The sequence below is a fragment of the Rosa chinensis genome, chromosome 2 (genome assembly GCF_002994745.2).
Source record: "Rosa chinensis cultivar Old Blush chromosome 2, RchiOBHm-V2, whole genome shotgun sequence".
Classification (NCBI taxonomy): Eukaryota; Viridiplantae; Streptophyta; class Magnoliopsida; order Rosales; family Rosaceae; genus Rosa; species Rosa chinensis.
In genome coordinates this window covers 29,040,299-29,053,854 of record NC_037089.1, presented here as the reverse complement: position 1 = coordinate 29,053,854, position 13,556 = coordinate 29,040,299, and the positions used below count along the sequence as shown (strand labels likewise).

The 13,556-nt window shown below is 39.3% G+C and overlaps 2 protein-coding genes across 2 annotated transcripts in view; both read right to left on the bottom strand.

Moving 5' to 3' along the window:
- The window catches only part of LOC112184063 (ABC transporter F family member 2), an 87,195-nt gene that overhangs the window by 11,848 nt on the left and 61,791 nt on the right, over positions 1 to 13,556 (bottom strand). Inside the window, exon 4 of the mRNA XM_040513735.1 lies at positions 2,965 to 3,066. Within this exon, the coding sequence (XP_040369669.1) occupies positions 2,965 to 3,066 (102 nt within the window). The remainder of the gene's footprint in view (positions 1 to 2,964; positions 3,067 to 13,556) is intronic.
- Positions 11,719 to 13,487, bottom strand: LOC112188315 (ABC transporter F family member 5). Its single transcript, XM_024327410.2, has 2 exons — positions 12,856 to 13,487; positions 11,719 to 12,377 (listed from the first exon to the last, which is right to left on the bottom strand). Exons 1-2 carry the CDS (start codon positions 13,270 to 13,272, stop codon positions 12,090 to 12,092), a joined length of 705 nt encoding a protein of 234 aa, XP_024183178.1. The 5' UTR covers positions 13,273 to 13,487; the 3' UTR covers positions 11,719 to 12,089.

The following is a 13,556-nucleotide window of genomic DNA, read 5'->3' as shown; positions in this document are numbered from 1 at the left end:
CTTGGTTTAATGTCCTCAGCCTGACACACCTACTCTCCATCAAGAGTAATCAGGAGGTTTAGGTCTTGGTTCACTCAAATACTTAACCCTTTTAAGTGAAGTTTCATGATCTCTTGATAATAACTTGGGTAGCTTGGGAGTAATGGAAACATGGGATTGGATGATCCTCTTTTTCTTTCTCTTCTTCCACTGTCTCCATCTCCTATGAGATCCACCAAGCATGGATAGAAGGATCTCTTTATCAGATGTCAGATGCTCGCAAATTACCATCTCCAAATGATCAACAAAATCAATGATTTCTTGGATGGAAGAAACATGTGTAGAGCTAGAATATGGCAAGGGAGCATCAGGTGGTGTACCATGTGCTAGAGATAAAGGTCCGATAATATGTGATTTGATGGTATCCTCTTCTACAAAATCACCCATATCATCATTGAAACACTCTTGATCTTCATGAGGTATTGTGAATGCTTCCGGCATATTGAACTCATTGTCATAAAGCTCCTCCTTACTTTCTTCATTATAAAAATCCTTATCATCAAAGGGATCTTCCTCGTCCAACGCTTCAAGCTCGGTCATGTGGTGGACGGTGTAGTCTTCATCCTCATCTAAGAATGAGTCACGTGATGTATCATGAGATTGAAGCAACACAGTGGCTATTGTAGGGGGCTCCCATAGAGTTGTCATATGTGTAGGAGAGTTCTCTTGAGGTAATGCGCTCTCCCAAATCTCATTAACTATGGGCCAATCATCCTCCTCAATCGTGGAAAGCTCTTGAATTGGTTCTGGCTCTCTTGACTCTTGATTCAAGCAGGCCAAAATTATCTCCACATGTTGTCCAATTTTCTCAACAGATTCTTCAATATTTTGTGTAGAAGATTTCATGCTCTACAAGCAAGAGGAAGCAGTATTAGTCATATAAGCAACCAAATCTTCAAGAGAGTTACCTTCAGGTGTTGGCGACTGATGATCATGGTATGAAGATGAAGATGAAGAAGCTTCAAAAGCATTGAAGGATCCTTGTTGGGAGTTTCGATAGCCATTCCATGCAAAGTAGAGATGATTATACGATGCCGGATTGTACGCAGGCACATATTGATCATTCCAATGCCCATGGTTTGCTTGATATCCTCCAAACATGTTATTTTGATCGAAGTAAGCTTGATATTGCATGTTTGGACATGTCTCCATTGAATGACCAACCAAGGAGCATATGGAACACATCTCGTATGAAGGATGCCACATTACAAATCAAAAATAAAAAGAAAAGGAAGTTAGAATAGATACAGATCAAAAACAAAAAAAATAGACTAGCAATTAGAAACAACAATCCCCAGCGACCGGCGCCAAAAATTGATAGGCTATTTCTATACACCTAAATAAATGCACAAAAATGTCTATAATTTAACCCTACAAGAATGTTGAAAATAGTATAGGTAAGTAGGGATCGTTCCCGCAAGAGATTGTGGTCTAATCACTAATCTAAAGACTCAAAACAAAATAAACCTAAACTGTCCAGTTATAAAGATCTGTCTAGCAGACGACTCTAAACTATTCTAAATGTCACGAAAATTTACAAACAGACTCTAGACATGATAAAATAACTACTGACAAAGTTTGATAATTTTTGAAGGTGTTTTGGTTGACGAACTAATTAAATAAAAACGAAACGCTGAACGACTCCGAAAATAAAAAGACTTGATTCAGGGTTTTGAAAATCAAAGATAAAACAAGTTAGAGGAATTGCATCCACCACCAATCAATCAAGTAAACGAATCATGTTCAACCTAATTTCATTTATTTATGGATGAAGATGCTCAAGTTAACCCAACGCCTGAATTAACCTATTGTTCTTCCTTACTTGTATGCTAGGTGAGAGACGCTCTACACCTAACCTATTTTCTAAAATGCAACCTAGGTTGACGCAACTCTAGATTTAACACATAGAAATCATTAAGATTAAGAAAAACGAGACATCACAAGACATCATGAGTACGACGCGTCTCAATTAATTTAGGAACCTAATCACTCGCCTTATAGACGATTTACTACTCTAGAACTCTCAACGGAACCCTCGAAACAAGGCACATGCAATGATCATTCTTAGCAATAGAATCCTAAACATGCAATCTAAGTTGCGCACCAAAGAAAACATGCAAAGGAATCATCAATGTGAAGATAGAAATTAGATTCTCATCTAATAGATAAACAAAACTAATTGAAAGTCATAATAAGTTTACAATCATGACTTGGGCTTCAAGCAGCCCCCTAACTAATAAAAACTAGTTAAACATAGAAGAAAACAAAACAAAGAAGGAGAGGAAGAGAGAGAGAGAGAGGAGAGAAGAGAAGACAAGAGCTGCTGCAGATTGATCTCCTTTTATATCCTTAGAGGTTGCCTTCATCTTTCTGTTGTGTAGGAAATCCAAAACCTAAAAGAATTAGGGTTCACGTGCTTAGGTGGAGTTTTCCTATTGGCTCTTGAACTTAATGACTTATTCCAACCATTCGCATCGCCCATTAAGTCAGAATATGATGCAAAACTCGTCCTCGGGCTTTTCGGTGTGATTTGGGCTTCAAAACATAAATTCTCGTTCAACCTCATATTCACGCGCAGCCTGACCTTCTTGTACTAAATCAGCCATAACTTCTTCTAGAAAAATGATATTGACGAGCCGTAAAAAGAACTGGAAACTAGACATCTGGTGCTTTCCATCAATATAAAGATCAACATCTGGTTCATTGTGAGCTGGTCTCAGTGATCTGTCGAAGTTGATTGATCTGCACAGGCAGATTTGCCGATTTTGCCTTTCAATCTCTCTTTTACTTCTTTTCTCCTTCTTTGCTCAAAATACCTATAAAACAAGTAAACAACGTAGATAACGAGAAAATATACTAAACTAACAAAGAAAGTATAGAGATTAACGTTATTAATATCGCATAATTATGCTCCTATCAGAATACCTCAAGCATCTCTTTTGAAGGAATGTCCAAGTGATTTGTCGGTTCATCCAGAACTAGCAGAGTAGATGGCTTTACCACGAACTTGCAGAAGGCAAGGCGTGCCTAAGGGAGACAAACTGTTAAACCGGACACTAATTCAGCCTTAATTGACTCTCAAGTAAGAGACAGATTCTTGTTATTTTTAAAAAAAAAAATGAGCAGAAACAACAGAAAATGCAAGAAGTTCAAAGCATTACACAGCAGAAAAGTTTTGCCTCAATGGAAGGAGGAAAAGATTATACAAAATTGACAATTAATATAATAAAAACACTTATTCATAAAGAATTGATGAATATATTCATATTACAACAAGTATAAGCCTGTTATGACGGTGATGACCAGCTGGTTAAAGTGAAAAGTTCATATATTATATAAACCACATGCTTGTGAGAAACTAGTTTGAAAGAAACCATAAATGTTTGTATGTTACTAGGATGGGACAAGTGTCAATAAGTCCTACCTCTAACTTCATCTTTGTGTGCAATAGTTTTGACCTAGTCTTATGTCTATGAAATCATTGTGCCTCGTCTGCATTGCTTTTTCTTTTTGAAACGTTACTCGTATTATTTGGCCTGGTCAAAAGTCACAATTTCTTTGAGAGGCAAAGGCATGCCACGGAGAATCATTAATGGTTAAATAAAATTACCATGCTGAATAATTAAGACTCTGAAAAACTGACAGTTAACGTAAAAGATCTCTATATAAATTAAAATCACTGAATCAGATGTGGAGTCAACATTAGTAGTTTTGAACAAAAAATTCTGAACAAAGCATGTTACATGTATCCAATAAAAGCGAAGTCATTAATAAGAATTTAATAAATAAAATAATAAATAAAACATCTTTTACTTACCTTCTCACCACCACTTAAGAGGGAAACCTTTCTATCAAGCATATCTGCTTTGAAATGACAACAACCAAGGAGGCCCTTAATATCATCAAGTCTCCAATCCTCTGCTGCTTCTTCTACTGTCTCAGGCACTGTTTTATTTAAATCAATAAGTGCCTCAGCCTAAAAAGACATGAACATGGGTCAACCAACAATATATTCTGACAACGAAATTTACAGATCTGGTTTCTCTTTTACTAAGAAGAAACCCCACCATGCTATTAGTTATTTCAAAGTAGCAAATAGTAATGGCAGTACACACCTGATTTTGCTCAAAAAAGTTTGTTAGGACATTATGCTCCCCAAGTAGAACTTCACCTGCCATTGGCTTTTGTAAACCCATTATTAGTTTCAGCAAAGTACTCTTGCCACATCCATTTGGGCCAATAATGGCCAGTTTCTCTCCTCTTTCAATTGTGAGATTTACTCTGCTAAACAGCACCTGGTACACAACAGATATGGTTGCAATTAATACACACAATTTCCAGATGAATAGATCTTTTTAAGGTGAAAAAAAATGGCTTGTAGCACTTTTACTTATGATCAAAATATGTAAACTCACCTTATCTCCAAAGCCAGCTTCCAGATTCTTAAGTGTTGCAACAAATCTTCCACTTCTTCCCCGTTCTGGAAACCTGATCCTCATCTCTTTCCTCTGGAATGGCCTTTCAACAAGATCCTCTTACTGAAGTTTCTCCAGCTTCTGTTCTTGCCAAGAAAAAAATAAAAAAGTTAGTTTAAGAATTGGAGGTGGCCGGTAAGATGATCTTTGTAAATACCTGGTGAATAGATAATCAATCTTGTTAATGCATACAGACTTGACCGAACGTTAGAGAGGTAAAGAAAAAATCATTTGTTTTAGTATTATCAATTAATTGGTATGGAAAACGTGTTGTAGAGAATTAGAAAAATTGTGTTGTATTGTATTCATCTCACCATGAGGTTTATATAGGGTTACATCATGTATACAAAAGGCAATACGTAATAGCTATACTAATCAATCGCACATTGCAAGTATGTCAATCGCATATATTACGAGTCTGTCAATCACACATTACAAGTATGTCACACATTACAAGTATGTCAATCGCATACATTACGACTCTGTCAATCGCATACATTAAGCAATACCTATTGCATGAATAGTCATTATCATTTACAACACTCCCCCTTGGATATTCCATGTCAATAGTGTTGCCTCTATTATGCGCTTCTAAGTTGCCTCGTCAAAAATCTTGCCAAGTAATAAAAACCATGTGGGAAAAAACAACCTTGGTCGAAGGAGAAAAAGAGCACAACGTCCGTGAATGTGGAGTAGTCGACATCTTTCAACACTCCCCCTTGTGCCGCTCAAACTCGATGATGACGCTTTGATCGTTGCCTCACTAAAAACCTTGCCAAGTAACAAAAACCCTGTGGGACAAAAATAACCCTGGTCAAAGGGCAAAAAGAGCACAACACTTCTTTCACTCTTTGAGATCGAACATGTAGACATCATACCTCCCCCTGATGTCAAGGTCTCCCCCTGATTTCTACAATTATGGGAGTTCGGATAACTTTCTTAATCCGATGCTCTTCACATGTTTCTCGAAGGTGGATTTAAGTAACGACTTGGTAAACAAGTCCGCTACATTATCCTCTGAACGGATTTGATTCACTTCAATATTTAGAAGTGTTTGTTGTTGCTGATTGTAAAAAAACTTAGGTGATATATGCTTGGTGTTGTCGCCCTTGATGAAACCTAACTTCATTTGCTCATACAAGCTGCATTATCTTCATAAATGCATGTAAGTTCATCTGTGGTAGACTTCAAACCACAAGTTCCTCGAATGTGTCTAACTACAGACCTTAGCCATATGAATTCTCGCACGGTTTCATGTAGAGTGATAATCTCTACATGATTTGAGGAAGTAGCAACAAGGGTCTGCTTTGTAGACCTCCAAGATATCGCAGTGCTTCCCATGGTAAAGACATAACCCGTTTGGGAGCGACCTTTGTGAGGGTCAGAGAGATATCCTGCATCAGCAAAACCCATCAAGACATCGTTGTCATTTTGATGGAGGGGAGGAGAAGCACGGAAGGTGGCGTTTTTCCTTGTGGAGTCCGATCCCACACTTCCGTTATTTCTTTTCTCTCTGTAGGGATAGAACAAGCCCATATCAATCGTATCTCTCAAGTATCGAAAGATTGTCTTCATGCCAATCCAATGGCGGTATGTTGGCACAGAACTGTGTCGAGCTAACAAGTTTACTGCAAATGAGATATCTGGTCTTGTGCATTGAGCTAAGTACAATAATGCGCCTATTGCACTTAGATAGGGCGCTTCAGCCTCTAATAATTCTTCGTTCTCATCCCTTGGACGAAACGGATCTTTTTCAGGCTCAAGACTACGACCGATCATGAGAGTACTCACATGCTTTGCTTTATCTTCATTAAAGCGCCTTAGTAATTTTTGGGTATATGCTGACTGATGGATCATAATCCCATTGCTACGGTGCTCGAGTTCTAGTCCGAGGCAAAACCGTGTTTTCCTAAGATCTTTCATCTCAAATTCGGATTTCAAGTACATAGTAGTTTCCTTTAACTCATATAGAGTTCCAATTAGGTTCATGTCATTGACATAAACTGCTACAATTGCAAATCCGAAACTTGTCCTTTTTATAAACACGCATGGGCATATTTCATTGTTCTCATATCCCTTCCCAATCAAGTAGTCACTTAGACGGTCATACCACATCCGTCTGGATTGTTTCAATCCATATAGTGAGCGTCTCAATATTATTGAAAATGCACTCCGTGGTTTAGAGCCACTGGACTTGGGTAATTGAAGTCCATCTGGAACCTTCATATATATCTCTGAATCTAGATCCCCATAGAGATATGCTGTAACCACATCCATAAGCTGCATGTCAAGTTTTTCGGAAACTACCAAACTGACAAGGTAGTGGAACGTTATAACGTCCATTAGGGGAGAATATGTCTCCTCGTAGTCGATTTCATGGCGTTGTGAGAAACCTTGTGCCACAAGGCGGGATTTGTATCTAACAATCTCATTTTTCTCATTACGCTTTCTAACAAAGACCCATGTATGGCCAACAGGCTTTATACTTGGGGGTGTCAGCGTTATAGGCCCAAATACCTGTCTCTTTGTTAGTGAATCCAATTCAACCTGGATAGCATCTTTCCATTTAGGCTAGTCTACTCTTCGTTGACATTCTTCAATTGAGCGAGGTTCGATATCATCGTGTTCTATAATTCCTTGAGCAATAGAATATGCGAACACATCATCAAGGATAATAGAATCTCGATTCAACGTCTCATGTATACTAGTGTAATTCATGGAGATCTCCCTATTCCCTGGAATTGGTTCTAACATTGGAGCATCCCCCAATGATGTCTCTTGGACATAACCATAATCCGGAATATCTTCATGAGACGGACTATTTATGTCGATGATTAATGGATCTTTCTGTGCCAAACTCGCTTTCTTTCTTGGGCGAGAATCCATCGAACTTTTGGGCCTCCCATGTTTCCTTGCTGGGAGCCCGGCCTGAGCCACATTACCATCACTATTAGTAGTGGTGGCGCCATGCCCAATTCCCCTAGGAGTGGCGCCATGTCCATGATTTTTAGGGACATCAATCCTTGCAGGCACGTTTGCAGCAGGTATATGTGATCTTGTCACTTTAGCGATATCAGAAAACGCATCAAGCATAGAGTTTGCTACGTTCTAAAGATCGAGAATTCTCCGCAATTCAATTTCAGACTGTGCGGTTTGGGGATCAAGATGAGACAAAGTGGGGACAGACCACGACGATTCCTGTCGTTCCTGTTGAACATTATTGTTCCTATCTCCCCCTAACGACGGGAAGACTGTCTCATCAAAGTGACAATCCGCAAATCTAGCGGTAAATAGATCGCCTGTCAAGGGTTCTAAGTAGCGGATAATGATTGGAGAGTCATATCCAACATAAATGCCTAATCGTCTTCGAGGACCCATTTTGGTGCGCTGTGGCGGCGTAATTGGCACATAAACTGCACAACCAAATATGCGTAAGTGTGAGACATCAGGCTCATATCCAGTAACCATCTGGGACGCAGAAAAGGGTTGAGTGGCAGTAGACCTCAGACGAATGAGCACAGCTGCATGCCATATTGCATAGCCCCAAGCAGAAATAGGGAGATTGGTGCGCATAACCAATGCTCTAGCGACCCTTTGAAGTTATTTAATGACAGCTTCTGCGAGACCATTTTGGGTGTGAACATGAGGAACATGGTGTTCAACCTCAATCCCAATGGACATGCAATAGTCATCAAATGTTTTTGATGTAAACTCTCCAGCATTGTCAAGACGAATTGACTTAATGGGATGATCAGGGTGGTGAGCCCTTAATTTAATGATTTGTCCTAGGAGTTTAGCAAATGCAGCATTTCTTGTGGACAATAGCATGACATGTGACCATCGTGTCGATGCATCAACCAACACCATAAAATATCTAAATGGTCCGCAAGTTGGTTGAATAGGCCCACAAATATCACCTTGAATTCTTTGTAAGAATGGAATATTTTCCTTATTGTCCTTTGCATAGGATGGTCTCGATCCTAATTTTGCTAAAGAGCAGGCTTTGTAAAATGAAAGAGGGGCTTTAGAAGTAACCAGGGAAGTATCCGGTTGAGCCACGAAGTCACAATTGACTTTAGAAGTAGAAAAAGGAACCAAGGAGGTATTGGTGGCGTCAATACCACTTTTGGGCCGCAGGGGGTAGGCGACGCTAGCTCTTCCTTGGACCAAATTTCAGTTCTGACTTCTTTTCATTTTGAAAAATGGATGTCCGTGTGAAGTCTTTAATATACGGATCATCATATCACGACCTGGGTGTCCCAAACGGTCATGCCAAAGCCTATATGTGTAAGAATCCCATAAGTCATCTCTCATGATATGTTTGGATTCAATAATTCGAATAGTGGTTGCATACAACCCACTAGAGCGACACATAAGTTTCTCTAATACTCGTTTATATCCGTAGTCATTAGAGGTGATGCAAAGGAACTCTTGTCCATTATCACAATGTATTTCCACATGAAAACCATTGGCTCTTATATCTTTAAAACTCAATAGGGTCCTTCCAGCCCTAGGAGCATATAGAGCTTCGGTGACATTAATACTTGTGCCATTTGGCAACATAAATTGAGCTGGTCCTCGACCATGAATCAATTGTGATGGTCCAGCCATCGTAGTCACAGAAGATCGACTAGGCGTCATCCATAGAAATAGTTGCCTATGTCGCAATATAGTATGTGTGGTGCCACTATCAACAAGGCATTCCAACTCTGCAGGAAACATACTGAAAAATAATAAAGTTCGGAATTAAAACATTTCCATGACATCAAATAATAATACGATACTTTATTAATAAAGATAGACAATGATTACATCAAAAGTCCCAAAAAGTCTAATCCAAAATAAAATCAAACTAAGACACATTGTAGTCACTCTATCTGTTTGGTAACTCCAATCAAATATGACCAGGAAAGTAGAGAGAGATGTTGGTGGAGCGAGGATCTCTTAAGTACCATTAATCTCAATGACTTTCCTAGACATCATATTTCATTGGGTGCACCACATAAGAAAGAGTTTAATACTATTGTCATTTATTGTCTAAGGCATACTGCCATTACAAAAATTCTTGGAAAATAAGAGGACTAATCTAATCAAAGTCTGCGGCATCTTTGTGCACTTCATTGTCAGCTTTGAAGTCCTCTATGGTGAGATGGACGTCTCCACCATTTTCTTTTTCTTCTGCAAGGTACACTTCTTGCTCCCTCAGGTCCTTGTATGCCCTGTATCTTGCAGCTAGTTGCTCGCTTGCCTTGCATTGCTTGAACCAATGCTCACTTGATCCACATCGATGACACACATCATTGTGGTTGCCTCCCTTTAATTGAGGTGCACGTTGTGGGTGTTCCCTAGGAGGGTTGGTGCCACCACCACGACCCATGGTGCCACCACCACGGCCAGGGTTGCCACGACCCTGTCTCCCACGTGTGGCATTGCCACCACGTGTATCCGCACCAAACTTTCGGTTTCTTTCCTGGTTAGGGCGGTTATATGGACCCATACGCCCCTCATATCCTTTATTCTTAGGGTTCCGCTCCTTGCGCCCTCTTTTGGGTGCATTATAATTCGCGTCATGAACGCTCTTAGTTCCAATGGGTCTTGAATTATAATTCATCATGAGTATGTTATCATGTTTCTCAACTACAGATATGAGATTGATAAGCTGATGAAACCTCGTGATTCGTCTAGAATTGACTTCAGTGCGGTATTGCTTTGATACCGCAATGGCTGAAACGGGGAAGGTGGAGAGAGTTTTCTCAATTAGCTCTTGCTCTGTGACAGGTTGTCCACAAAACCTCAACATGGATTGTAGGCGAAGAGCTTCTGAATTATATTCAGCAACAGACTTGAAATCAGCAAAGCGCAGATTGTTCCATTGAACCTTCAAGTTAGGGAGGAGGGAATCTTGGACATTGCCAAAATGCTCTTCTAGCGCTACCCATAGCTCTCTTGCATCCTTGATTGACATATACTCCTATCTGAGTGCCTTGTCCATATGGCGTCGCATCAAGATAACTGCTTGAGCATGCTTTGTAGGTGTTTGCACGAACACACGATCCGGGTTAGGTGTCTGGATTATGGGTAATATTCCCTTTGAAGTGAGGTGGTTCTCAACATCGGTTACCCAACTGTTGTAATCCGAGCCTGTTGAGTCAAGCATGGGAAAGTCGAGTCTAGGTTCATTCGACATCCTGAAAATAAGAAGAGAAGATATATTAGTTTCGGAGCTAAACTTCCACGAAAACTAAAATAATAAGATTTCCGAGCTATGCTACCAAGAAAACAATTTCCAAGAATCTCTTTTGGATTAGACCAAACAATAATGTTTTAATATGGTCACAATTTGATGATTACGGACGCTCTTAGTCCTAACATTATGAACACTCTTAGTTTATACGAACACTCTTAGTTCGTTAAGCGTGAATCCCTATAATTCCGCTTTATTAAATACTCAAAATCCTGTTCATATATTCCAAAATTGTGTAAAAAATAAAAGGAATTTAAAATACAAGAAAGCAACAACCTTAATTACAAAACTTACATGTTGAAATTCGGAGCAGATTCTCTTCTGAACAGCTTTCACTTTGATTGTTGTACAGGTCTCAAAATAACTCCGATAAGGCTGAAATTCGGAGGTCAAATGGAAGAGACAGAGATGAACAACTCTGATGTAGAAAATATTTTGATCTGAGGTTCCGAACTAGACTTTTCGGAGCCTGCAAGCAGACGGACGTGCACAGGAAAGGAGAAGGATGCAGTCGGTGTGCGTTGGTGCTGCAGGGGCAGCAGGGATACGTACGCAGGGGCACGTAGGTGCTGCAGGGGCAGGTGTGCAGGTGAGGCTAGCGTGGGCTAGGAGCTGCGGCAGTGAGGCTCGAAGGTGGCAGTGGCAGGTTTTGAAGAATTTTCTGGTTTGGTTTTTTTCTTGTGGTTAGGGCTCGTGTTGATAACGTGTTGTAGAAAATTAGAAAAATTGTGTTGTATTGTATTCATCTCACCATGAGGTTTATATAGGGTTACATCATGTATACAAAAGGCAATACATAATAGCTATACTAATCAATTGCATATTACAAGTATGTCAATCACATACATTACGAGTCTGTCAATTGCACATTACAAGTATGTCAATAGCATACATTACGAGTCTGTCAATCACATACATTAAACAATACCTATTGCATGAATAGTCATTATCATTTACAACAGAAAAATAATTTAGCAGATGCAGTTTGTTAGCAACAATCTTAATGCAGTAGTACAAGGATCATTGAATGAGAGACAACATTTAATATAAGCAAGCTCAATTAGAGAACAATCCAAGAAATGCTTTTGTTTTGAAAAGAATATTGTACCCGCCCTTTAGTTTTCACAACAGAGAGAAAAGAATATAGAGTAAAGCAGCTTAGTTGTATTATATTACCTTGAGAAAGTGAAACAACAAAACTCAATGCTAACCAATTGTCCAGATTAGATTGGTATTTTTGTTTCTTCTAGAATTTCAAGCAAATCAATTTGCTACACAGATAAATCTCAATGTACCTTTCCAACAGAAGGCTCCAGAGCCCAACCTGTGTATCAAGTCTTTTGTGTGCTCAGTTTCCTTATGCTGCTTCTCCCAAGCAGCATTTTGACTTTCAATCCATGTTGCCTTTGTAATATAATACTAGAATAATTTCCCTCATACGTCTTGGAGACACCCAAATCAGTTTCCACTATATTTGTACACAATTGATCAAGAAAAGCTCGGTCATAAGATATGATAACCATTGGCACATCCTGCTGATTGAGATAATCTTCGAGCCACTCGATTGTGTCAAGGTCAAGGTGATTTGTAGGCTCGTCCAGCAGTAGTAAATCAAGGTGCTGAAGATAAAGCCATTATACTCTGATCAACAGCTAAACCAATATACATTCTAAGATACATGTGCTCTGCACATTAGCATATCTTATAGGAATAGTGTTGAACATACAGTTGATAGCCACTTCCACACAATGATGATTAAATCTCACAAATTAAAAATAACAAGCTAGCCCAAATGCAATCATGATAACACTGCTATTTAGAGTAACCAGCTTCAGATTAAGCATGTATCGTATGGCTAAAGAAGCAAATATTACTTGAAATAGCATCTCCCTAATCAGAAACCAAGCAACCAATTTCCTTGTTAAACACTAATAACAATTCACCATGATAACTTTTTGGCAATAACACGCTACAGAAAACTACAATAACAAGCACAGAAAGCATGTCGAAAGTTGTTCATCTAGCCATCAAGCAAAACTCAAGCTATAACTCACATTCCAACAACTACATTTTTCATCTAAAACATAAACTATATACCTGAAGCAAAATCTTCCCAGGTGACATCCTCATCTGCCAGCCACTACTAAATGAAGCCACCAACCTATCCCCATCCTCAGGCGCAAACCCAAGTTCCGGCATCACCTTACTAATCTTTGCATCTACCATACTCAAGTCACACTCCTGCGCCTGATTCTGAAGCTTACCAAGCTCATCCAAAAGCCGCCCCATCAAGTCCATATCCTCCACAACACTCTCCAAAGCCTTTTGCACCCTCTCCAGCCTCTCTGGCACCTCCATCTCCTCCTTAAAAGCAGACCATATTAGCTCTTCCTGAGAGTCCCTTTCAGCTTCCCTCCACAGTGTACACCTTGTAGCTAGCAACCCTCTTCTTCCTCCGACCTGATTCCAAACCCAGCAGGATGACAAAGTAGGTAAACTTTTGCAGGTAGACATGGAGAAGTTTACACAAGATCAAAAGTGGACTTTAAAGCTATGCAAACTATCTAATTGCATAACTAAGAGTATCAGACATCTGTACAGTTTTTCTTTAAAGTTAACATAACCAAAATGTATGGAGTACAGCTCACAGAGCAAATGGGATAAGTACAATAAATATTCGACTCCCCTTAAAATAAAGCAAACAGACCCCAAGACTTAAGACAATAACATTGATTTGGAGTACAGAGCACACAGTAAGTATAGTTTAAATAGAAACATTGTTCATTCTAAATATGTAG

Excerpts from the sequence above, each read along its gene's own strand:
- LOC112188315 (XM_024327410.2), bottom strand. The coding sequence starts at position 13,272 with ATGTCTACCTGCAAAAGTTTACCTACTTTGTCATCCTGCTGGGTTTGG. Across the intron at positions 12,378-12,855 it reads CTGGGAAGATTTTGCTTCAG|CACCTTGATTTACTACTGCT; the intron begins GTATATAGTTTA and ends CTTTATCTTCAG.